At 43.8% G+C, this 27669-nt stretch overlaps 1 protein-coding gene and 2 pseudogenes across 2 annotated transcripts; 1 reads left to right on the forward strand and 2 right to left on the reverse strand.

Annotated features, from left to right (window-relative positions):
* Nucleotides 1-441: 441 nt before the first annotated feature.
* Nucleotides 442-2147, reverse strand: LOC136354931 (uncharacterized; annotated as a pseudogene).
* A 3603-nt stretch (nucleotides 2148-5750) lies between these two features.
* On the reverse strand, nucleotides 5751-9703 carry LOC4325417 (peroxidase 27-like; annotated as a pseudogene). Its single transcript, XR_001545160.3, has 4 exons — nucleotides 9346-9703; nucleotides 8359-8713; nucleotides 6378-6502; nucleotides 5751-6208 (listed from the first exon to the last, which is right to left on the reverse strand). The product of XR_001545160.3 is annotated as a peroxidase 27-like (transcript).
* A 16510-nt stretch (nucleotides 9704-26213) lies between these two features.
* On the forward strand, nucleotides 26214-27200 carry LOC107275546 (uncharacterized). The gene has a single exon (XM_015782339.3). The coding sequence runs from the start codon at nucleotides 26248-26250 to the stop codon at nucleotides 27043-27045; it is 798 nt and encodes a 265-aa protein (XP_015637825.1). The 5' UTR covers nucleotides 26214-26247; the 3' UTR covers nucleotides 27046-27200.
* The last annotated feature ends 469 nt before the right edge of the window (nucleotides 27201-27669 follow it).

A 27669-nucleotide genomic window follows, 5' to 3' on the forward strand; every position in this document is an offset into this window, starting at 1 on the left:
TGCAACCATAAAATCTGTGAGTAATCGACTATAAGTGAAGGGATTGCAAAAAGAAAGCTGCTTACCTTTGAAAAATGGAATGGGGCAGAAGGAGTTGGAGGAGTTTGCTTAGGTGAAGCCGATGGGGTTCTTTCAGTATCGCTTACTTATCTGTGGCTTGATCAACATCCTCGCCGATTTCTTCTTCACCCAGAGCTTGTTCAATGGATGGATCTAGGGCAGGCAGGTCATCGGTTGGTTTAGGCTTCTTGAGTTTGGCCTTCTTCTTTGGGGCTGGAGCCAATGTGTCCACAGCCGATGACCTAGTTCTTCTCTTCTTGCCTGCATCGGCTGGTTCTCTGATTAGGCCTTGGAGAAGAGTTGAAGTCTTGGGGGCATGATAGCCGATGATAGGAGGAGATGGCCCACCTCCATTGGGAATCAGACCTGGGGCATATTCAATGTCTCTGTCACTGTTGCTTTCATGTGGAGGGGAAGATTCGGTTGTTTGCAAAACAGAAACAAAAGATTAGTCAAGTTATGAATCAGCTGACAATTGTTTAGATTAATGATGACAAGGTTTACCTGAGGTACAACATCAGGGAAGAGATCTGTCATGTACATCGAGGCCGGTTGGTGGAATAGATGCAGCTTCCATTCACCCCACCATATGTCAAAGTTTTTGCTCTTGAATCCCGCCAGCTCGATATTCTCAATGCTGCCCAGAGGAGGTCCTTGGAGATTGAGCAGTCGATCCATCATCAAGGTTGATGAAATTTCCCCTCGGCACTGGATCTTATCGGCGAAAAATAAGCCGATTGGGAGTTGGCCCATTCCAAGTTGTCTGGCTGAGCTCATTGGGTGATAGAATTCATAAGAGACTTGAATGTTTCTTCCCTGATGAATGCCGATAGAAAGGATGCATGGGCTGATTGCAACTGAGAAAACTTCCCTAGACTTTTGGTATCTTTTATGATTGATATCTTAAAATCTAAAGTCTGACGGGAGCTCAAGGTCTGCTGAGTCCTCATAAAAGCTGCAGAACCAATCCTTGAGCAGTTCAGCCGATAGTTTTGCTCCAGCATTGGCTGGTGTGGATGCATACTCTCCATATAACATGCATCTGCGATGGGTGCGTTCTTCTCCATCATCTTCTGTGATCGGCTCCAGCCTTGGGAATTCGGCTTCTGTCACTGATGGCCAATTGACAACTTTCATGACCATTAAGTTGAGCCAAGATTGTAGTAGCCACCATGGTCCACCTGCTTCAACCACCGAGCCGACGGCTATTTTGGCCGATGCATTGTTCAACATTTTGTATAAGTAGCCGAGGAGGATTTTGCCTAGAGGAAATTCTCTTTTTGACTCAAGAGCTTTGGCTGCAAACTGCCAGTTGGTTGTAGGGCCACAACTGGATCCACAGAAAAGAAACTTTTCTAGCCACATGAGTAAAAATGCCACATGCTCTCGAGGAGTAACAAATCTATGGCCCATATATGCTGCCACATAACCAGACCAACCACCTATGCTTTTGGTCCTGAAATCGTATTGGTTCTTGGTGTTCAGGTTCATGGGATTAGCAGATGAGGATACATCTAGACCAGTGATCATAGTAATATCTATCAGAGTTGGTGTCATCGGCCCTTGGTTGAACAGAAAGGCGTTGATAGTATTGGACCAGAAGTAGGTGGCGATGGCCATTAAGGGTTCATCTTTGGCTGAATTTGATATGGTGAGGGCAAGTGCTTGGCCGATTCCAATTTCATCCCAATGTGTTTGCTTGCTGGTCGATACACGCTTGTACCATGAGGTCCAACTCTTCTCAGGGGTGGTTTTCTCGAGAGACGGCCAAGACTTGAAGGTGTTCTTTCAGTGACCTAGATTAGGGTTGGCTAATTTGAAGGGGATTCTATTGGTTTCGCCAATGATGAAGTCAGTGCGATCTAGATTGCGGATCGAACCAAGGAAATAATGTCCCTCATGCGATAGACTTGGAATCGCAAACAGATTGGACAGATGCTACAGATGCGAACAAGAATAGAGAAGAAGAAAACAAGATGAGGAAAGGGGAAATCAATCTGATGCGAAAGGAGAAGATCTAGCCGATGAAAACTTACCTCAGCGTATTCGGCCGACGGCGCGGTAGACGGGCTGGCGGAGGACGACATTGCCGTGGGCGGAGATCTGGCCGGAGATGGAGTCGCTTGGGGATCGCCTTGAGCGTCGGAGAAATCGCCGGAGAGAGAAAGGACAAAGTTGTCTTCGGCGATGAAGATTTTTCAGGAGCAACGGTTAGTATTTAAAGCGCTGGAATAACGGTCAGAAAACGGCAGAGTGCGAATCTTGCTCGGAGCCGATATATGGCAAATCTGAAACATTACCAAATATTCCGGACTTGGGGGGCATGTGTTAACGACCAAATTTGGTAATATCAGTATCGGGGAAGAAGATTAGATCGAAGCAGAATCAAAGATGAGGATCGTCGTGGAAACAGAGTAAGAATCGGCTGGAGTTCGAATCGGCTACGATTGGGATCGGCTAAGTCCGAGTCAGACTGGGTTAGGTGATACAGCCAATTCCGACAATACGACTTGGTGTACGACATCGGGTCGAGTTGATATGCTTGAAGATGATTGCCACGCATGGATAGAGTCCTGAGAAGGCGACTGTATCTATTAGTTAGGATATTTTATATAAATTCCTTAGAGATATGTTTGGCAAAAGTCTGCCGCAAAGACTTATGGTATCTTAGAGTTTGTCAAGGATAAGAGTCTTGTCCGATATGGACATGTTGGATAATTCTCGGGTATAAATAGACACCGAGCCCTATGTAATCAAAGGAACACACACGTTCAATACAATCTCGGCGCATCGCCACCCTTTTTTACTTTAGTTTTATTTCGACGAGTTCTTGCTTTCGGGTTGAGCTGCATCGATTTCGATCTTCAACAAGAGGTAAAACTTGTTATGACGGCTTGCGTTCTTGGGATTAGTGCTTCCATCTTTATGATACTCTAATCTTGTTTATGTAATTCGTCGAGTTATCATATATCTTATATAATCTGTGGCAATATCACTATCTAACCTACACTCAGCTAACATCTATCAATAGAGGGCAACCGATTAGGTTAAGTATCGATGTTGGCTTAGATTATATATGATATCCACCACTCTATGAAACTTCCAATGGCTTGATTGTCTAGATATTGTCCTTCTTTTCATACTTATAGCTGCATCAGTTGAGTTTGATCTTATGAGTCGTGATTAGAATCTCAATCTCTAGCCTGCTTCTTGGTTGCCGATTAGGGTAGTATCGGGGTTTCAGCCGATCTTACCTGATTTAACTATATTTGCTTTATATGCTTTATTGACATGTTAAATCTACCCTTTATGTCAAAATCTTATTGCATTTAAGTATATTAGGCTTTTGTTTGGTATATTCTGCTTGCTTTAATATCTTAACATAGGGTGGTATCGGAGTATTAGCCATACATGCTAGATCTATCTGATCAGCTATGCTATGAACATATATAGTCTTGTTGTTAGTATATATTTCAATCTAAGTGATTTATACTGTCTCGGCATGGCGACCGATCTATCCCAATCACTTGATTTAAGTATATATCGACATAAGGATTATATATTGTTAATGTCTACAGCCGATCGAGTAGATTTAGTTCTTTATTATCTATTTATAACTGCCGATCGATGCATATATGACATCGGCTCAAAGATAAACGATATGTTATCGGCACTTAGTCGATTGGCTATCGTTTATGGATTTAACCACGGTTTCTTTGTCTTTATTTCTAGTTGATTGCAGGATCAAATCAACTGGCATGCTAGCATACCCGAAGGCGAGTTTTGGACCTGCACTGGAGTTAAGCCGATCTCCCAGGCCTCGTGTTTTTCATTAACACTGGAGTGGAAGGAGAAAGGAGGGCAGGAGGGACAGGAGGATATATGGGTCCCACATGGTCAGTGGGTCCCACAATAAATTTTTATGTGAATGATATGTGGGTCTCACATTTTTTTCATTGTAATGCCACGTAAGCACCACGTCAGCTTAAGACCAAGTCAACCGTGCTATGTAGGCACCACGTCAGCGAAAACCACCTTCAAAACCACCTAGGGAGTCATTTTGCACTGGTTTAAATAGTTGGATGAGTCGTTTTTACCCGGTTTTATGGTTGAGGGGTATGGTTTAGATTCCACCTATTGTTGAGGGAGTATGGTTTAGATTCCACCTATACTAATTGAAACATTTGTATATTATATGTGAAACAACGAGTTATAATTATTGAAACATTAGAAAATATTAACTGCAACATCCCAAGCAACACGTGCAACATTTATAAATGAATTAGTGAAATATTAGAAAATACTTACTGAAACATCCAATAATACCACGTGCAACATTCACAAATAAACTAGTGAAACGTCAGAAAAATATTTATTGAAATATCGAAATATTGCCATGCAACATTTTATATGTGTTTTGGAAAAATCAACCTTTTGTTGCACCATAATATTGTTTTATCACTTGTACGGATAACTCAACCCAGAGAGATGTAACTTATAAAAATTACTAAATGCAACAATAAGCACCGTCACATGAAATATTATGTCCCAAACTACTGAAACTAAAAAAAAATGATGCAACATATTTGTAAATATTAATTTGTTTAAATTTTATATCATTCTTGAAACGTTAACCTGCAATTTTTGAAACATAAAAATTTTATTTGCTGAAACATATAAATAGATCACGTGTAACAATAACTATATAAAAATTACTGGCTACAACAATAACTACCATTACATAAAACATTAGGTCATACCTAGGGAAACATAAAAATATATATGGTGCAACATATTTGCAAATATTTTATTTTGTTAAAATTTTATATCACTCTTGAAGCGTCAAGTTGTACTTTTTTTGAAACATAAAATACATTTACTAAAGCATAAAGCATATAAAAAGACCACATGCAACATTACATCTGAATTAGTGAAATATGAGTAAAAACATATTGAAACATTATAATAACATTATGTGATAAAAATCATCAGAATATTGTCATGTGAGATCTTGTTATAAATAGTTAATTATAACAAATCCAATGGTATAATTAGTTCATAATTCTGATAAATAGTTTAAGAGAAAGATCATTTAAATTTTGAATCGATGTGATTTTCATGCACGCTCCATTGGCTGCTTGCACTTGTCAGTTGTCATGCACCTGTGCTATACTACTACTCCATTGAGTTGAGGTGTCCAATTTTTCCTCCTTTATCGGACGTATGATGATAAGCATTTTCGTAACGTAATACTAGCTTCTAGATGATGGGGGAGCAAGTATCTCGGTATCTCATTCGTTGTACAAGAAGAAATTTGTTTGAAATTGCTTTTTGCAAACGTCCGTTCCAATCGAGCGGATTCTAATCAACCCTATCAAAACCCGTATGAGCGCTATCGACAACTGCTAACAAGCCCCATCGATAAGGGTTCTAGTGTGGGGTTGAGGCTGTGGGTGGCCGAAGAAAGGGTAAGTGGAGGGAGAGGTCTGGACTCGAGAGGGATTATCAAGGAGGGCGTAGGACGGCTAGAGGGAGGGGAAATTAGTGAGAGGTGTAGGTTTGAAATTTGAAGGGATGGCTGGGTTGAACTTTTACGGTACAATGTACTACCAGTATATACTGGCAGTACTTCTGTTTACCAATAAAATATATATATCTGTAATCTTTTTATGTTTCTTGTACTTAACTCGTGGGCATTAATTTTACTGTATTCGACGCATAACAATAATTAGGATACAACAACTAATAATGGTTGTGCGCGCAGCGGATATGACGCATGTTTTCATCGTAAGAGCTAAAAAGCTTAGAGAATGATAATAAGCCAAGCTAGCGAGCGGCCGGCTAGCTAGGAGTTGACGGCGTTGCACCTCTTCCTGATCTGGCCGGCGGCGCCGGTGAGCACGCCGATCTGGCCCATGCGCTTGATGGAGTTCTTGAAGTGGTCGAGGAAGACGCCGGGGTCCCGCAGCTTGTCGACGAGCGCGGCGGCGCGGCCGTCGGTGAGCAGCGTGGCGTCGGAGGTGAACATCCCCTGCCGCGCCTTGAGGTTCACGAAGTAGTGGCTGTCGAACGACACGCTGCTGCCCGGGTCCATCGGCACCACCGTCGAGTTGTCGTTTGGGTCCTGCTGGTTACGCCTGCACTGCCCCTGCACTTGCACACACACACACACAATTGCTGTAGTACATATTTTTCTATGCTTTTTTTTTTCCTTTTTGCAGCTACTGATCTTAATTCTGAATTTTGCAAGACATGATGAGATTAAATTACTGCAGAGATTAGCCATTACTCCACTAATTAACAGGTTAATTAATTACCTGGAGGAATCTGGCGTAGGATGGGTTGAGGGACGGGTCGACGTCGCTGGGGTTGTTCTTTCCGGTGAAGTTGAAGAGCCTAGAGCTGAAAAGGTTGCAGTGCCCGATTCCGATGGTGTGCCCGCCTATATTAATCGATCAGAGTTCAACTAAACAAAATTAGTCATAGTACGTTGTTTTGGTCTTGATCCACACGATCCAAAAAAGTTCATATAGATCGAACGAATCATTTTACATATTCATGTACTAAGTTGCTCCACCTTACATGCTCTTGTACCATCAGTTCCAAAATTAAATTTGACTTGTTTCATTAAGATTAGTTTTCAAATATTTACTTTGCGAAAAACAAGGACTTATATTAACATAGAGAATATGTATAAAATTGTGTAATTCTATTCGAAGGATTTATGTTTATGGGTCTTGTCCAATAGATAGTGGCACGACCCATGCGAACCACAGAGCGAGTAGCTTTTAAGTTGAACAGCTGTATGATAGTAACACTGATGAGAAACCGACGCTTTCTAGTAACATACCGCTCAAGATAACATGTGATGAGTTTCACGCGCTCTAAGTATGGGTCGCATGCTATTAGGAGGATTGTCTGCTATCTAAGCGGTACCGTCTATTCTAATTAAGTACTGCAGTCATCCATCCTACTTTAGTACGGTGAGTAGTCCGTCTTACAACAATCCAAAAATGGACTGTGGTAATAATGTTGAATATGAATAAAAAAACATTCATGTTTGGTATAATTTTTTTTATCCGACGTTTGATTTGAATTTTTTTAATTCCTAAAGCTGCTATCTTGACTGGGATTACTTTCCCAAGGATTGTTTTTTTTTTACCTACCGAATTGAAGCTAAATCTATCCAATCTGGTGGTTGCATCTTCGTATACTGTTTTGGCTCACATGCGCATTAACCGGACGTGCATGTGGCCTGTGGTGAAGTTTAATTAATTCTTTGCCCCATCACCGACAATTATGTCATTTTCAGCTGGGCTATTGCAATCAAGCGGTTGTTTTCACACTACGGGAACAGTTGTCTTTAATCAACATGCTTCAATTCAAATCCATGCAACCTTTCATATGGACGGTTTTCTTTTTCTTTTTACAAATTTTACTTTACTTGAGAAAGTAACTAAATGTATCAAGATTTTAAACTAAAAACTTTAATACCTTGAGATATTAGTAGATACCAAATTTTACAATTCGAAAATATGTTATCTTTTTTACCTTTACAAAGATGGTAAAATTATTTCCCTTTTTGCATTAAGAAATGTCAAAGTAGAATTTTTCTTGAGAAATGTCGTGAACTAGGTCACTAGGACAACTTGGAAAACATATTACAGGCTAATACTAGGCATATACAAATAAACAAAATAGGCCCTAGCTAGTTAAACAATTTTGATACTGCTGAAGTGATAAATCAAGAAATCAACCCCAATGATTAGTTGTCCCTGTGCTTTGTGGTCTAATTTTGGATGGCGTAACCATCTTGGACTTAGCTAATGAGTTTGTTCAAGTTAAGATGTAATAGGGGGAGTACCGGCCGGTACTGTTCTTTTATTCTTCTTCCGTGTGCGTCGTTGTGTTTTGGTCGAGTTCATCAGTTTTGTTCAGAAAACGGATGCTTTCATGAATGTACTTAGGCTGAGTTCGGCACCCCATCTTCCCAACCCAAATCTCTCGTTTTTCACGTGCACACTTTTCAAACTACTAAACAGTGTGTTTTTTTTAAAAAAAATTTATTGCGAAAGTTGCTTTAAGCAATCAAATTGATCTTTTTTTAAAAAAAATAGCTAATACTTAATTAATCATGTTAAAAGACCACTCCGTTTTGCGTGTAAAAAAAATGGGTTCCCATCCTGCACTGCCGAACACAGTCTTAATGAACTGCCCATTATCTAAGAAAATAATTAGTCTCCGTACGTATACTTCTTCAGTGATCGATGCAAGCAATGCAAGAAATTGTGTACGTACCTGAGAGGACGACGAGGTCCTGGAGACCGAGGCCCTTGGCGGAGAAGTTGGCGAGGAGGATGGGGAAGGTGGAGGTGGGCGCCGGGATGTCGGCGAGCGCCTCCTGGTCGCTGGAGACCGTGCCGTCACGCCTCCCGGTCTCCACCTCCCACAGGCTCCTCCTGTACTGGTACGACACCGAGTCCCGCGCCGCCAGCGCCACGATGTCCGCGCACGACACCACCCCGGCGCACTCCCGCTCCACCGCCGCCTTCACCTCCTCGATCACCTCGAACCCCGCCAGCGACAGGTTCGGCGCCGCGTTCTTCTCCGCCGTGTTGCTAGCCGAGTCCAGAAGCACCGACGCGTCACACCCCTTCATGTACATTATATATCCATTTGCACACATCAAGAATACAATTGTGCATGGTGTATCGTTTGGATATACTCTCTCTGCTTCAGATTATAACTTGTTCTGACTTTCAAATTCGGCCAAGTTTAAAAAAAAATAAAAACATTTTTAACACAAAACAAATATATCATAAAAATATATTCAATTATCGATCTAAAACTAATTTAGACAAATATATTAAGAAATATATTTAATTATCGATTTAATGAAACTAATTTGGTGTTGTAAATATTACTATGGTTGTGTTCGGGAGAAGGGGTTGGGAACCTCTCCTCCCAAGCGAAGCACGTATTATTACATGATTAATTAAGTATTAACTATTTTTTAAAAAATAGATTAATATGATTTTTTTAAACAACTTTTGTATATATTTTTTTTTGTAAAAAAAAACATACAGTTTAACAGTTTGAAAAGCGTGCGCGTGGAAAACGAGAGATGTGAGTTGGGAAAAAGGGGAAAAACACATCCTATATATATGTCTACAAAATTAATTAAATTTGAAGCAGTTTAACTTTAATCAGTCAAACCTATAATCTACAGAGGGGAATATATATATGATTGGCCAGTATATGGATATATTCAATTTGTGTGCGTACCCTGACGAAGCAGTCGTGGAAGAACATGCGGAGGAACTTGGCGGCGAGCTCCGGGTTGCCGGCGACGCGGTTCCACACCACCCGCTGCGCGATCTCCTCCGCCTTGGGGCAGCTCTTCTTGTAGAACCCCTTCTTCAGCCCGGGCCGCCTGCGCCGCCGCAATGCCGCTGCTGCCGGCGAATACCAACACCACGGCGGCGGCGGCGATCAAGCATACCAAGCCCTTATTATTGGCGCCTCCCTGCATGATGCTAGGTAGCTTAGCTAACAGCTATCACTCAATTATTTTTGCTCTCCTCTCGATGGTGAGTAGTGACCGGCCGTGAGCTCTATCTAGCTAGCTAGCCGAGTTAATTTATAATTTTATATCGACTCATCGGTTATATATATAGCCAACCGATGTATGTGCAAGTGTATCTATATACTTGTACGCCGGGTACTAATACATTATTACATATTAATTGACCATATATACAAGTTGTTGCTGATGTGTCTTGATGATATTAAAATAAATTACAGTTTTGCTATTTGTTAGTCGTCTATTTTTTTTATCTGTCAATCACTTGAACTTGCACACAAATATATATGGCCTAAGTTTGCAAAATATAGAACAGTGTAACTTTAGTATGAATGTGTTGTATCTTTTTGTTTGCTTTGTGTTTTTATTAGCCGGATTAATCTACACATAAATTAATGCTTATAGTACATATGTCTAGATATGATGAAATTATACGTGGGTCTTTAGCCCACGGGAGACATGCATGCATGTGAAACCACCTTAAAATAATTAATGCTCTTCTAATCAATTAAGGTCCTGTTTGATTCAGCTTATGATTATTATAATCTGGATTATTATGAGTAAGCTGCAACGAACATATAGCTTATTATAATAAATTATTACAATCTATAAGCCAGATTACTATAATCTAGTAATCCACTCTAAAGGTGCTTTTTTAAATTATTGGGTGGCTAACAACTAACAAAAAGCTAATAATCCAGATAAACAAACAGCTAACAACTATGTCAGCTTATTATAATCCAACTTATAGTAATCTGGGTCAATAATCTAGATTACAATAATATTAAGCTGAAAGAAGCATGGCCTAAGTAATGCGTGTGAAGAGAACTAAAGGAACACACGTGGGAAACCCACCACCTCCCCTCTCACCGGATCTGGCGAAGGGGAGAGCGCTGCCTCCCCTCTCGCTGGATCTGGCGTTAGGGAGCCCACTGCCGCCGCCGCCACCACCGCCTTCGCTGGGCAGCCGCTGCAAGAGAGAGGGGAGGCAGAGAGACACACGAGAGAGAGCGAGCGCCGGGCGAGGGAGAGAGCGAGCGCCAGGCGAGAGATGTGCGAGAGAGAGGGGAGGCATAGAGACGCGAGGGAGAGAGACGAGAGAAATGGATAGGACGCGAGCGCTGGATGGGAGTAGATAAGGATGGCGCTCGGTTCACCGGCTCGGCTCGGTTTGGTATAGATGAATACTCCGCCGCGTTACCGTGGAAAATTAAGTTTCATAATATATACAAATAAGATGCAATATGATTATTAAAACTAAAATAAATTGATATTTATGAATTTTGATCCTAAAAACAAGTGAGATCGCATAGTGTTATGAGAGAAGAAAAAAGAGACAATTTGAACCATAGACCTATCATCCAAAGACTAAAAATAATTGAGGTGATGTGGCTTAATGAAAAAAGAGAGAATAGCATTAATTATATTTAGTGGAGGAGATGAATTATATAAGAATATATACATAGGATTATATGTGTCGGTACTTATAAGTATAAGTGCCCTTTTTTTTTTAAGAACTGGCATCCATAGTGTTTAAAGATGCTAGTTCTATATTTTTTTCATCACGGATGTGGATCTATAGTGTTTAAAAATGCTAGTTCTATATTTTTTTCATCACACGGATGTAGAAAAAGTTTATATGTGTCGGTTTTACCTACGAGCAATTTCCTATAAGATATGAAGTATTTTGTAGCAGTGGTGTTGTGCGTCCTTTAGAACTAAACCATCAGTACGTTTCGACTATGTTTCGTGTTGATCTATTCACATGCAGTGCTGTCGTATACATGTATAAATCATATACATATGATATGGATCTATTGATATACATGCATGTTTAGTGTACCCACATGTGCTTAATTATATTTCCAATTAGTGTAGCCCAGCTAACTAACTCGATCAACGTACACCAATGCAAGTCGCCGGCAAAATTCTTGCCTTTCTTTTATGCGAGTGTTGAGCGTCTGCAGATCTCTGTCACGGGATTAATGTGAGCGGATGTCAGATTACAGATAGATCCTGACTTTATCAGCAGGGCTGCAGGCAAGTGGCAACCACCAGCCCGAGCTATTAAGGGGGATCATCATGATAGGATGTCAACATTTCAACGTCTCTCGTCTCCGATCCTACGCAAGAATCTGTTTTAGTACGTAGTGGTGCTTATTCCGTTAATCTGAACGTACACGGGCAACATGCTTGCCCTTCGATGATAGTCCACTTTAATTAATTTAGGTGTTGGAAGAAAAATACATAGGATCACAATAATTTAATTCAATATCTACTTTCATTGTCATATTTTACGTTGTAGTTTGTACAACTGTAGTACTGATTAACAGGTGCCCGTCTGTACGATATTATGTTAGTTTCATATAGGGCCCACCTTTTGGTTAGTTTCATATAGGGCCCACCTTTTGGTTTTAGGGGTTAATTTTACCCAATTTTTTTAACAGAAGATAACTATTTTTACACATCAAATTTCATTTAAGATTCTCAAATTCATATTTTTGGAGATGAAATTTAGCCAATGTTGTTGGTGATGCTATTAATTGGGTAAAGTACATTTTTGACGTCTAACTTGCTCAAAGACTAATTTTCTCCCTAACTACAAAAAGCAATTATTTTTCACCCAGAACTTTTAAAGCTGTATAAAAAAAACACCCTCAGAAATATATAGAGTGGCTAGTTAACTCACAGCTAGCGCACAAATTTTGACAATTTAACCCTTTGCAAAACTATTTTTACAAATAAACCGCCGTCAAAACTTATTTCAAAACTGACCCTTCTGTTCAACGCTAAATCGTGTGGCGCTGAATGTACGTTGGCACGCTGACTTAGCCTCCCATCTGCGGTGGTACGGTATTCAGCGCTAGTTGATGTGGCGCTGAGGTGTCTAAGTTCAACACCACATGATTTGGCGCTGAAAAAAAGGATCATTTTTAAAATAAGTTTTGGCGGCGGTTCATTTGTAAAATTAGTTTTTTAAAAGGCTCAAATTGTGAAAACTTGTACAGCTAGCGCTCCGTTTCTAATTCCCACTATATATGGATGACGTACGGTTTAGAGGAAGGAATTTACATCTTCTAGTTCGAGTAGTACCTTTTTCTACATTAGGTCCGTTGCTTAATTAGAAAGTCTCATATCCCCATTTTGTGTCTTAATTAGGGGAGTGCGGGGTTTTTGAGTTCTTGGCCACTTCTTTGGAGTTAATTTTACCTACTTTTAATTGGTACTTGGGACATTTGCATTCGTACGGTTGGGGATAACCAGGTACTTTATATGTTCCATAAAAAAAAAACTCAACTAAGTCCAAATTTATTGTTTTTAGTGATGGAGGGAGTATTTATTTTTTTTTTCAGATGTAATACACATGGTAACTAAAAACAAAGAGAGATAGTTGAACCCTAGCTCAAAAATATTTACTGCCCCGTTCTACAATAACTTCAATTTTGTACATAAATATAGATATAGCCTATACCAGGTTCATATATAAAGTGAACTTATTTTTGTATGGAAGTGGTACTAGTTACAGTCCCGTTGAAATTTGCAAGGCACTTAAAATGCTACATAAACAAATTGTTGATTTTGAAAGTTAACAATAAAGAAATAATCACTTTGCGATGTATATGTATTTAGGGACCGAGCCAACGTAGACTTCTACTGGTCTAGACACAAATAACTTCTAGCATGGGCCATGTGTACTCTATTTTATAATAGGCGACATAAGTACCTCTTGAATTGTGACACTAGCAGGTGAGTTGTATTGAGAATTGCCTAATATATCAGGGCAATTTAGTTGCTATAGTTATAGATGGCCATATGGCCCGCCCGGCCTGGCCCGGCCTAGGCACGGCCCGAGGCGATCGGGCCGGCACGGCACGCCTGGCACTTCGTGCCGTGCCATGCCTGCCCACGGGCTGAACCTCAAGCCCAGGCACGGCCCGGCACGCATCGGGCCGACACGGCACGCCTAGCACTTCGTGCCGTGCCGTGCCTGCCCACGGGCTGAACCTTAGGCCCAGGCATGGCCCGACAGCAGTCGTGCCGGGCCGTGCCGGCCCGACGGCACGATGAGCCCACCGTGCCCGGGCTAGCCCAGGCACGCCAAACACTAACTGCCACTTGTTCACTTCAGTGTTGCACATACATATCGAAAATGCAATGTCCATCACAAAAATCAGCACAAAACCATCCAATTCACAAGTTAACATATCACAATATCACAAGTCTCAGATTACAATATCACAATTCACAAGTTATAGTATGTGCAATATCACAATTCAATTCTCTAACTCAACTACTAAGTCTCACAATTCACAACTCAAGTCACAAATCTACAAAACACTTTCAAATACTAAGTCTAATAGTTCACAAATCACAGTTCAAACTCAAGTGATCAAGTCACAAACACTTTCAAAAATAATAGTAGCTGTGTAGTGCAATGGCTGCCTCATTAAAAACCTTTCTAGGTAAAAACTCACACCTCGTCAGAAAACCCTAGAAAGGAAAAAAGAGTGCAGCCCACAGCTTTCATCTAACTATCATATTAAAGTCCAAGTCCAATACAATCATCCAGTTCCAGTGGCACTGCCACTGGTTACATCATCAAGACACAAATTCTCAAATGATTTTATAAGCTCTACATTCTCAGCAGTGTGCTGCAACTTCTTGTCTACCTGCACCTAGTCCTTGATCAATGCCAAAGCTTGCACCATGTTAGGACCTAGACGCCGTCGTCGCTCCTCGATGATCCTGCCAGTTAAGCTAAAAGCAGACTCCGACGATATAGTAGAAACAGGAACAGTCAAGACATCTCTAGCTAATATGGACATAATAGGATATGTGTGTTTGTGCTCATGCCACCAGTTTAGGATATTGAAGTCATCGTCGAATTGGTTGACAATGTCACAGTCAAGATAGGCAGACAACTCAGAGGCATTCAAGTTAGCATTAGAAGAAACAGCTTGAATCAAAGCAGTAGCAGAAGTTCTCCTGGAAAATGGACCAGCACCAAGTCCAGAACCTGGACTGGCACCAGCACCAAGTCCAGGTTCTGGACTGGCACCAGCACCATGTCCAAGTGCATCACTGGCACCAAAAATCTTTCCCCAGGCTGTCTTTTTCTTACTAGCAGTACTGCCTGGGGTTGTTCTTTGCAATCTCACAGCACCAAACTTACTTTCATACTTAGAAAAATGTCAGACAATGCAGCCCTAACCTCAGTTAAATAAGTAGAGTAATCAGAGGTCAAAATTTGTGACATATTTTATAGAACATTGCTAAAACCTCTGATCTTAGCCCTAGGATCCAAGATAAAAGCAAATGAATACAGAAATGGAATCTCAGACCAGTATGCCAAGAACTTACTTTTCATGGGAACAACAACATTTCTAAAGTTAATATCATTCTCATAAGTGTTAAGATGTCCAGCAATCTCAAGAATGTGATGCATAATTAATGGAGATGTTGGATAATAAACACCAGACAAAATAACAGTTGAATCATAAAATTGTTCAAGGAATAAAAGCACAGTTTCAGCAATTGTCTAGTGCAAATCAATAAGCAATAGTCTACCATTTTCCCTAGGATAATGAGTTTCAATAAATAATGAAAAAAGCTCCTTATGTGGGAAGAGATGCTTAAGCATTAGATAAGTTGCATTCCATCTAACATCCATGTCCAAACCAAACTTACGAGGTCGAACACCCTTAGCAATACACCAGTTTTTGTATAAAGCAATGTGCTGATTAGATGCATTCACAAATGAGATGGCTGTTCTAAAATCTTGAAGCATGTGTTTGAAAACTTCTAGACCAGTCTTAACAATCAAGTTGATTATATGACATGCACAGCACTGATGCAAATATAAATCACCAACATAAGCAGACAACTTAGGTTTTAGAAAATCCATTGCCTTAGTATTAGAAGAGGCATTGTCTAGAGTAATAGAAAAAACCTTATCAGTCAAACCATATTCTTCAACAACAGAAAGCACACGTTTAGAAATATTCTCAGCAGTGTGCTTCACATCAATCAGCACCAGACCCAAAATCCTTTTCTCTAATTGCCAATCAGAATTAACAAAATGAGCAACAACACTTAAATAATCCTCCTTAGCATTACCAGACCATATATTAGATGTCAAAGCAACAGAGTTAACAGACTTGAACCTCTCAATAAGCATAGCACGACTCTTGTTAAAGTACTTAAAAACATCTCTACTAATAGTTTGCCTAGAGACAGCATGGAATCTAGGGTTATGAGCATTCTGAATGTACTCCTCAAAAGCAGGAGATTGACCAAAATTAAGTGGCAGATCCTCTACAGCAATCAATTTAACCAACTCAGATCTAGCATAATCAGGATCATATTCCCATGGACGAACAGTACCATCAGCATTGTACTTAAGCATAGACTGAGACAAATTACTAGCAGTTCTAGGTTTGCATGACTTGAGATGTCTAAGCAAATGACTAGTGCCACCAGATGAATGAGCAGACAAAGTTTTTTTTGCAGTGATTGCATTTAGCAGAAATGCGAACCTGCGCGCTATTGCGTGATTCAAAGAATTCTTCAAAGTCATCCCATACCTTGTGTCACGCCCAGAAATTCCCGAATAGAATTTCAAGCAGAATGTGCATTAAAATCCCCGTCCAGGACCAGCCGGGGTACAAAAACGACAATGTTGACATTCAGATCCACGTCTTACAAACATCATAAAAGTCTTACATAAATGCAGCGGAAAGAAAGAGAGACAACAGGAGCTAAGCCTTGACTAGAACCGCAGCGGGATCACCACTCCACAGGCATCCTCGACGGCACGGACGAAGCCTACTCCTCGGAGAAACCTTCATCTGACACATACTCGAACTCTGGGGTTGGGAAAAGTAGAGCAAGACTGAGTACTACCCACTGTACTCAGCAAGTCATACCGGAATAGAGGCATGATGCAGGGAATCATCAAAGAAGAGCTAAAGTGGTTCATTTGCATAAAGCGAGCATTTATAAACAGAAGTTGAAAGATTAAACAGTTGTAATAATTAATTAATATTAACTATCCACTGTCCAACGCTATCCCACTTTGCAACAGGCCCAACCCTCCACCAAAACTATCCAGTTTCAAAAGATTACACTAGGGTGAGACTAATCACGGTGAATCTGGTTGACCGCCCATAACCGCGGGCACGGCTATTCGAATAGTTTTACTCTGATCAGAGGTGTACAACTGTACCCACAAGACACAGCCCCACGACACGTTTCCGTGTGCCGACATGCCACCACGACATACCGGAAAGAGGCCGTGACAGGACCCTTCACATAACCCCCTCTAGCCAAGCACACCACACCTCAGGTTTCACCCCCACTCCTCGCAAGGCAGCGGGCAGTCCCCTCTCGTGCCTAGGTGAATCCGGAAGCGACAGAGGCCGTCGCAGGGCCCGCCCCGCTCCATCACGCCCACCCTTGCCTGGATGCGTCGACTAGAGGAAAGCTACACTACAAGCCCAGCCGTTGCCCACGCTGGCTTGTGGTAAGTACGATAAGTTCTTCCAGGGCATCCCGCGAACCGGTCCTTAACTGCCATGGGTGCGACCAGCAAAACCATGCACCCACAGCCCACCATGTGATTCATTTTAATTAACCAACACCAAAGCGGTGTCACTAACCCAACAAAACCATTAGAACCGACAGTCTAATCATTAATAGGATTTTCCCCAATGTGAACTAGTTGAACTAGGCATGGCTAAGCAATCCCTAGTCCTAACTCTAACCATGTTAGAACCCCAAGTTGACAAAGAAACAAGGTACAACAATAGCATGGCTACGGCAATAGGTAAACAACCCCTAGTAACATTATAAAACAATGCAATATTTGAAAGAAAATAATAGAGCATTTGCAATATAGGATCAACATGTTCAAGTGACAAGCATGACTTGCCTTGCTCTGCTGCTGGAGGAACCTCGGTGACTATCTCGAAGTACACCGGAGCGTCGGAGGAACCGGAATCTAGCGACATACAAAGCAAACATTGCAAACAGACTATAAGACTACTGAAACAGAGAACGAAACCATTTTTAATGGATTCTACACATTTTTCTTGATTTACTGAGACTTGAATGGGCTTAAACGGAGCTCGGATGAATTAGTTATGAATTTTAGAAGATTCACTGTGTTTATTACTATAAAAGAAAAATCTTAAATCATTTATTGCGCAATATATTCCAGGGCTGACGTCATCAAGGCGGGGCGCGGCGCTGGCAAGCGGGACCCGCATGGCAGTGACTCGGAGAGGGAGGAAGGGCGCCGACAAGCGGGCCCCACCGGTCAGCGGCTCGGGGAGGGCGGTCCACGGCGGATCGGGTCCACGGACCGGGAAGGAGCGGCGCGCCACGCGGCGGCCGAACCGATGGCTGGTGCGCGCGGGCACGGCGCAAACCGGCCCGGCGACCATGGCGCGCGACGGCGCGGCACACATGCGGCAGCGGCGCAAGACGGCGGCCGGCGGCGACTGGCCGGCGGCGGAGAGTGGCGGCGTCGCGGCGAAGCGGCAGCTACGTGGCTAAGCGGCGGCTAAACGGTGCGGGAGAGAGAGAGAAAGAGGAGGAGAGGCCTCACCGACAACGATCGACGACGGCGAGCGACGGAGGACGATGGCGACAGCGGGACGAGCTCCGGAGCCTCCTAACGAACAAAAGGAGAGGGTTAGAGGGAGAGAGGAGGGTGCGAGAGAGCGAGGGCGCCGGCCGAAGGCGGCGGCCATGGCGTCACTCACCAGCGCACGACGGGGATGGGGCTCCGGCGGCGAATCTCTACGGAGGAGGGGTGGACGAGGTGGACCTCGGCCGCGCGAACCCAACGGCGGCGACGGCGCGGTGCGGCGGCGAGTGTAGCGGCGGCTAGAGGCGACCGGAGTAGCGGGAGAGGCAGCGGCGGATGGGCGCACGGCGCGGGAGCGATGGGGAGCTCGGGAGAGGGAGGTGAAATGGGGAAAAAGCGAGAGGGAGCGACGGGGAAGCTTAAATAGGGAGAGAGAGGGCCGGACGTGGCCGGGAGAGGCGGGAATCGCCGGCCGACGTGGGGGAGAGGGGGAGGAGAGAGAGGCGGGATTCGAAAATCGAATCCCGGCCATCTCGGGCGCAGGCGCGAGCGGGGGAGAGAGAGGAGTGGGCGCGGGAGACGCGGCGCACGCGCGGACGTGGCCGACGTGGACCGGAGGAGGCGGGGCGTGGACGCGGCGGCGGTTGCGGGCGCGGCGATCGCGGGCGCGGCGTCGGCTGGAGGTGGGGGAAGGACCCGACAGGTGGGCCCCACCTGTCGGCGACCCCGGACAGAGGAGGGAGGCGGCCGGCCTGGCTGGGCCTCGGCCTGCGGCCGGCCCAGCAAGGAGGAGGGGAGGAAAGAGAGAATGGGCCGGCGGCCCATTCGAAAAAAGGAGGAAAAAGAAAGGAAAAAGAAAAAGAAAAAGGAAAAAGGATTTTCCCTGGAATTAAAAAATATTGCTTGCTCAATTTTAATTGGTTAAAATTATTTCTAGGGCTCTGAAAATTCCACTAAAAATCCTGTTAGTGAATTTCGACATGTAGAACTCAAGAAAAATTCCACATGCCAATTCCGATTATTATTTGCATTGATTTAAAAGGGTTTACTCTTGCTTTGCACCTGTATTTTCTTGGGGTCATTTATAAATTAAATTTAGGCTTGGGAGGAGAACTTCGGGGTGTGACACCTTGGATGATCTTGGCCGCTTGTTGGTAGCACTGGAGTCGGTGCCGGACGGCGCGCCTGTGCCACCATCACCGTCCCTGCCACCAGTACCGTCCACGTCCGGCTCCGTCTCCGGCTGTGACCCATCGAAGTGAGGAGGTGATGAAGTGATTCCGAACACCTGCACGCGTTCCTCCTCCAAGTCATCTTCGTCATCACCCCGTATCCCCATCAACCTCAACTCGTGGTTGCAAGAGGATGGATCGTCCATCGTCGGCACTCCGGTTCCTCAACGGCGGCTACCGCTCAGCGACCTGCAAGACACACAAAATGGGAGAAGAGAGCAGTTAGGGACCAGAGAGAAGTAGAAAACCAAGAGAGGGGAGAGGAGCAGAGATAGGTGTGTACGGTGTACCTGCGCATCCGGAGCACCGGAGTTGCCGTTGATGATAGAGATCGACGGATCTACGAGAAGAAGAGAGCAGAGACTGGGTTTGGGGAGTGATCTGACAAAGAGCTCATGGAGAAACAGCGAGCGGGCGAGAGTGGCAAAAAAATGAGAAAGAAAGAGGAAATCGAGAGCACGGCCGACGATCCGAAGACTGGAGAGGAGGAGATGAGACAAGGTCACGGATCCGGCGAGGCGGCGACCCTCGATGGTAGATCCGGCGAGGCGTTCATCAGAGACGGCGACGAGATGGAGGCGTGGTCGCGTGGAGGTGGAGGCGTGGATCGACGGAGGCAGAAGCGGAGGCGGAGCGGTCAAGATGGTGGCGGAGGCGGAGGGGGAGGCGTGCGTGGATCGGCGGAGGCGGCTAGGGTTAGGGTTAGGGTTGTGAGGGAGACGACTGGCGGAGGCAAGAGGACGCAGCGGCCTTTATATATGAGGTGCGAGTGCGCGGCAGCGGCTCCCGATGGGCCTCGTCGGGCCGTGCCTACCGTTATATAGGCCTGGGCCGTGCTAGCCCGGTCGTGCCGTGCCGGCCCAGCGTGCTGCTGCGGGAGCCCAGGCATGGCCCGGCTGTCGGGCCAGGCCGGCATGGGTACGAACACTGACGGGCCGGGCTGTGCTTGGGTCGGGCCAAACGCCCGTGCCTTGGGCCGGGCTGTCGGGCTGCGGGCCATATGGCCATCTATAGCTATAGTACGCTAGTTATATATTCTCCCCGTCTTATAAAAAATAATCAGCCAAAGAAAAAGCCAAAATTTAAATTTTCTAACTTAATTTTGAGATATTTTCAACATAGTTTCTTTTTCACCATTGGCTTTTAAGTCATAAGAACACATATATAAAAATTTTACCTACAAATTTATTTTTATTCCCTAATAAGCCGTTTTGGCTTATTAGGGAAAAAGCCAACCGATGGGGACCAAACTTATCATATATGAGATGTGGCACACTTAAGTATGATGAGTTTGAAGTGTGTGACTGAGAAAAAGTGGTGCTAAAATCTGATGAGGCTTGCCCATTTGGTTTCTGTTTTCTCGAAGAACTAAGGCTAAACGTGCCTGAGAAAAAAATCAGTAGTCATAAAACAATTCGGGTTAAGGGAAAAATATTTTAGTGGTTCCATTAGCTGACAATTAATTTACTGCAACCAAACCACAGGCAAGTTCTCTTAGGCCAGGCGAGTGGAAAGATCTCTCGGGGCAGCAATCAAACAAACAAGATCCAGCCCTTGTATAGGACAGCGACTAAGCAGGCTTGTCCATGCGTCTAACCCTAGACACAAACGATACAACAACAAATATAAGACATGTAGCAACTATATATTTTGATGTCCATTTGTCCTTTAACTCCTTACCCATAAAAATCTCCAACACCCAATCTGATTTGCGTCTGTACATGTCCTTATGGCTTTACCTTAGGAGCGAACGATCACAAATTTCCTTAATCTCCAATAATGGCTTCGGTCGGAGCTTATGATTTCCGCAGATTTTGAACCTTGAGGATTATTCTTTATTGGTTTATAGCATTAAAGGTTTTTTAAGCATGATTTATATTTTTTATGTTTACATAAGAATTCTAAATAAGACGAATGGTAAAAGTCAACACTAGTCGTATATTAAAAAGCATATAGTAAGCATATAGTAATTTCATCAATTAGGTGGGACGAATCACGAATATGCATGGTTGGACCATTTGTCAAAAAAGAAAGTTAACTTTTCTTTATGCTTAAATTGCAAGAAAGGCCCGGCATTTAATATATATTAAAAGCAAACTGAAAAGCTTGGAGAGAGTGGCGCAACTCGGTATGGCAAGAACTAGTTCATACCCCGCGCTTTGCTACAGAATATGTGAATGAATATATATTACATTATAGAAAATAGGTATATGTTTAAATAATATGAAATGATGAGTAAACATTACTTACATATTGATTTCTAAATATACAATAAAATGATAATCTTATGTCACGTTTGCATGAGATTTAAATAATCTAGATAATAATTGCTAGTAGGTGATGATGTGGTACACTTGCATTGTGATTTAAAATACTTTAGATAATAATTACTAATGGGTGATGATGTGACATATTTGCATATTGAGATTTAGAAGTAAGTAGGTATCAACTACTACCTCCGCTCTATATTAGTAGCCGCTTTGACTTTTTGCTTGCAACGTTTGACCATTCGCCTTATTGGAAAAATTAATACATATATAGAAAATAGGAGTTATACTTAGAGTACTTTTAATAATAAAGCAAGTTACAAACAAAATAAATAATATTTTCATAATGTTTTAAATAAGACAAATGATCAAACGTTACAAATAAAAACTCAAAGCTACAAGTATTTTGGGAAAATATAGATTGATACCTGAAACGAGCAATTACATCACAAGCTATGGATCGCATCCTCGACGGAGCTCTGTTCAAGCAGATTATTAAGACATTTTTGGGTAAATCTTTGATCAATTTATTGTCTCTATTTGAACTTATAACCTGTAAGGTGGCTGATTGTCTGGCCTCTTTCGTTGTTGTTGCCGCGGCCTCTGGCTTAATTACCATGTTTTTTTATTTATCTTTGCAGCCTACCACTAATTTCTTTTACTTTCGATACGGCCTAAACTCAAAGCCGTGAACAATGACAAGAATTGACCTTACTGATACCATCGAACAAAAATATACATTAGCATGCTTTAATTTGCTCATGTTTGCACCTGCGTCGCTTTCGCGTCCACGTGTAACGTACTTGTCTCGCCCATGTGGGCCTGTGGCTACGCATGTGTAAAAAATCCATCAAACCAGCAACATAGCCAAGGGCGGTGCCATTAATCGGCTTGTTGCTGTTGACTGTGCTGCAGGCGCCAGATGGTGGTCTGGTCGACAAAGCGATCGATCGAACCGTTTGTTCCTAACACACTAGTACAGTACCGGAGTCGAACACCTAACAGCTAGCCATCCAGCTGTACGTCATCGGGCCAAAGTTTAATTGGTAGATAGCCTGCGAGCTAGACCAGTGCAGTGCACGCACCGGTACACGAATCCAAAAGAATAAACTCCAATATATAATGATGATGTTGTTCGTGTCGTGTGGACCAAATTAAGCCAAAGCAGTGAATCAGTATGGTCGATCTCGGACGGTGGTTGTGTGTACTTGTGTGTTGGCCCAGCAGCCACGAGGCTAAGCTAGGCATGACTTGTGGTTGAAGCTAGCTGTACGCTTAATGCATGGTACGGTTTAATTAGATGAATGCATGCTGGAGTGTGATTGATATGCTTTTCGAGCTTTCGCCTTAGTTTCGGGCGCGTCGTCCATGCACGTACGTGTCGCACTCGCACTAGCTACTAACTCGATCGATCGCGTACGTAGGACGGAGCACTGATGTACACATGATTGATTATTTAGTAGTAGTAGTGTCGGCAAGCGTACGATGTGTTGTGGACACTTGTTGTGGATCACCTCTCGATCGATCGTCACGCTCGCTCCCCGCGCATAGGCCGCCGGTTGGTGGTGAGGTCAGGCCACCGGCTGCTGAGGCTGTGGGGCGTGGGCTGTCACCGCATCGCCACACTCGTCGCCCATCCACGCGTATCTGATTTGCAACCCTTAACTTCAACCATAGAACTTAGGACTTGTTTAATTTCTAAACAAATTAGCCCAAAAAACATCACATCGAATTTTTGACACATGCATGGAGTATTAAATATAGATAAAGAAAAAAACTAATTGTACATTTTGCATGGAAATCGCGAGACGAATCTTTTGAGCCTAATTAGTCCATGATTAGCTATAAGTGTTACAGTAACCCACATGTGCTAATAACGGATTAATTAGGCTTAATAAATTCGTCTCGCGGTTTCCATGCGAGTTATGAAATTAGTTTTTTCCGAGATCCGATCAAACGTCCGATGTGACACCTCAAAATTTTCTTTTCGTGAACTAAACACACCCTTAGAATATAAAGGCACTTCCAACTAGTGAAACGGTTTATTTTATCTTCCCGAACGATTTAACGATGGTTTTGTTTTATATGACAATTATAAAACAAAATAAGACATACATATCAGTGATATTTTTTATCATACAAATAAAAAATTATGTGGGACCCATATATCAGTCAAATAAGAAAAATAAAAAGTAAAGTGACCCACTTTCTCTACCACAATCATCAGTCTTCTCTAAAATAAAAAGTAAAGTGACCCACTTTCTCTACCACAATCATCAGTCCTCTCTTCCCTCTCTAACCTGTAGTGGCAGTAGTATAGCGTATGGTGGAGCCTAACCGGACAACAGAGACTTCTGCAGTTGCTGCCACCGGGGCAGCAGATTGAGCCGACAATTGGGGACCAAGGAGGCCGATTCAACATTGACACCCATGCTCTCGATAAGGCCAGCGGCTATGTGGCTCTTACGCTTGGGAAGGAAGAGAGGAGGATGAGAAGCGGCTCCTGGTGTGGCCCATCCAAATCCGAACAGCTTGACCTCTTCGAGCAACCGCCAACCGGTGAGCTCAGGTGCCATGAATGGCTAGATCGACATCATGGAGGAGCCAGACCGGGAAGGCGTGGAGCAGCATGTTGTGTAGCCGAAGGCCGTGGCACCCTTCCGTTTCGGCTCACTCCTCAGCACGCCCATGCTACTCCTTCAGTTCCCCTGTATTGCCGTCCTCCACTCGTTGGTGAGGACGGTGGTAGTAGCGGTGAGGTGGCGATGCCATCCTAGGTGTAGCACAAGTCAATAACAGTGACATGGCAGCGGCGAAGGTCCATGATGAGGGACACAAACGGTGAGGTGAGGACGCCCCTTGGTCACAACACAAGATGGCAAGTGCGAGGGAAGGAAGGAAGGAAGGAGGCACATGAATAGGGCTCTCGTCGAGCTCGACCACTGGTCATGAGGAGGCAACGGGAAGGGCGATGAGGTGGTGGCCACGAGCAATGGAGAGGTAGAGGCTTGAGCACACCATCTCGTCATCTTGCTAGAGAATCACACGGAGGTGGTGGCCACCGGAGAACGCGCTAGAGCTCACTGTCGATCTGGTGAAGTCATTGATGCAGTCGCCCACCAAATCAACACAATCGCTCCTTTCCCTGTAACCATGCATCATCCTTATTGGCTGCTGCTACTGCCTAGGTCATCACCGTACCGTTTGAGGCCGCTGCATGTCTTGTCTTCTTCCTTGCTAGTATTGCTATGTAGGGTTGCCGTAGAGGGTGTAGGAGAGAGAGCATGAAGGACATGAAGAGTTGGAGGAAGAAGATGAGGTTGACTGATGTGGATCTTATTGATGTTTTTTTCTCTGATAATGCCACATAGATGTCATATCAGCTTAAAGCATTGTCATGTGCTGTGCTGACTGTAATACTATGCAGGTCCTATATCGGTCAAAAGCACCTTGCTAACCAGTGAGGGAGGACTAATGATCCGGTTATAACAGTTGTGATAGTCAATAGAGAAATCCGATTTTTTTTATTTTTACATTTTTTTATTAAAATATTTACAAAATAATTTTTTGTTTTGAAAATTTACAAATCTAGTCGCCTCTCTGGAAAGGCGTTTTTTAAAAATCGCCCTTCCAAAGGGTGATAGGGACCTAAATGCAAATTTTTTTTATTTGTGTTCAAACCCTTTCCACCAGTTTTAATGCTTAAATACTAATAATGCTTATTCGACACTTCAATTGATTTTAACTGGAAAAGTGATAAACTATAAAGTTGCAGATATCATCGAGATCTACAACTTTTATATAAAGTTTATCTCCATCCGATATCGTTTAAAATGTAGATCTGAAATTTTTTTAAATAGGTTTTATATTTTGTAACAAATATTTGGATATCTAAAAGATCTTAAATGTAAAAGTTGTTGTTGTAGATCTCCTCAAGCTCTACAATTTTGATATAAAGTTTTATTTTATTTTACTTTATATAATGTAATTTTAAATTATAAAATTATAGAGCTAACAAGCTGTGCTGGAAAATTTGCATTTAGATCCCTTATCGCTCTCTGGAAAGGGCGAGAGGTGACTAGATTAAAAAAAAATTATTTTCGTAAATATTTTAATAAAAAATGTATAAATAAAAAAATTCGAGAAATGCGAATCAAAATCAGCCCATGGTTGAGGGTCGCAAATGGACCATTTCGTCCCTTTCGTCTCCCATTCTCCATCTCTATGTACTGGGCCGTGGCCCATGTCGCCTCCGACCCGAGCCCACCTCTGGTTTCGCAGGCCGCAGCACCTGATACATATGGTCTAAACTCTAAACCGGATTACTCACACTGTAACAGGACTCCACTTCAAACTCCGTTTCGTATCAGGTTTACAACTGAAACCAATTTCAGTTCGGTGTCCTGCATCCATCGTGGGCCACAACAAACCAGATGATTCGCTTCATAAAAATCGCCGCCGCCACGGACACGGACGCCACGCACACGCCGCGCGCGCTCTTTTCGCCTTCGCGCCATGGCGATCTGCGCTGCTGCAGCTGACCACTCCCGCGCATCCCCAAGCTCCGCGGCAACGCAACCAACAACCATCTGCTGGAGACCCAGCAAGGTCAAGGAGGAAGTAGAAGAAGACGGAATGGTTGTCGATCCCCCGGACGACGCCAGCGAGGCGTCCGATAATCTGCGCGCGACAGGTTTCCAGGACACGCCGACGGTGGGCGAGCTCGTCCTGCGCCACCTCCGCCCGCGTCTCCGCGGCTTCCACTGCGCCGACGGCGACGTCCCCGTCATCGGCGTCAGGGACGACCCCGCCGCCGCGGCGCCGCTGGACCTCGTCGCGCGGCACGGGGGCGCCGCCGACAGGCGCCGCGGCGAGGCGTTCTACTTCGTGCGGCGGAGGCGCTGCCGCCGGCCGAACGTGCGGCGGACCGTCGCCGAGGGAGGCGGAGGCGGTGGCGGTGCGGGCGGGCTGTGGAAGAAGAGCTGGACCGGGTCCGGCAAGTCGGTGACCGACCTCGGCGTCGTCGTGCCGTGGAGCAAGACGTGCTACTGCTTCTACCGGCGCGACGAGGGCGGCCGGCTGAGCACCTTCGGGGGAGGGTGGGTCTTGGCGGAGTACGAGATCACGGAACCCGGTACGTACCGGCGCGCCGACGAGGAGGAAGACGACGACGACTACTGGGTACTTTGCCACGTCAGGAAGACGGCAAGCAAGAAGAGGAAGCGGAATCGCTGCGATGAGGCCGTGGCTGCACGGGCTGTAGCCGGTACGGAGTCTAAGTCGTATCTCCTATGTGGGCTGACAGCGAATTGATTTGGGAAGCATTACCAGTCCGAGGCAAGAGTCTCAAAGACCCTGCGGGCACCGAGATTGTGACATACTCCGTCCTCTAGCGTTCCAAAAATATTTGTTGAATAAAGTCTTCATTTCTGGGGTTATAACCCATCAAACTAAGATATTGTCTCTCCCCGTCATACTATAAGATATTTTTAAATTTTTCAAGACAACTTTCTTTTTTTGAGTTTGATCAAATTTATATAAGAATATAGCAACATTTTTCAAAAAAAAAAACTAGTGAAATATAAGGCCGAACCTTAAACTTGTGTGATAATATCACTTAGCTCGGTACACTTTATTTATTGTACCAACTACCACCCTCGATTCAATCGTCTTTTGATTATGGCTGACCGTCAACATGGAGTGCTATGTAGGCAATTTTTATGCACTTGGCTTCATCCGCATCACAACATTTCACAAATATTTGATATACCCCCTTGCATCCACTTGGAGAAGCCATGGGGATCCCGAGCGTGTAAGCCGCATTGTGCCACCAATTGTCACGAACCTTGCCGCACTGTGCCGCCTCTCGCCGTTAACCACTACCTCGCCGCCTCTCATTGTCTTGCAGTTGAAACCCTAGCCGATTTGGTTTTTTTT

The sequence above is a fragment of the Oryza sativa genome, chromosome 1 (genome assembly GCF_034140825.1).
Source record: "Oryza sativa Japonica Group chromosome 1, ASM3414082v1".
In the NCBI taxonomy this organism is placed as follows: Eukaryota; Viridiplantae; Streptophyta; class Magnoliopsida; order Poales; family Poaceae; genus Oryza; species Oryza sativa.

What these genes read in the sequence shown, in the direction of transcription:
- LOC107275546 (XM_015782339.3), top strand. Translation starts at nt 26,248, where the DNA reads ATGGCGATCTGCGCTGCTGCAGCTGACCACTCCCGCGCATCCCCAAGC.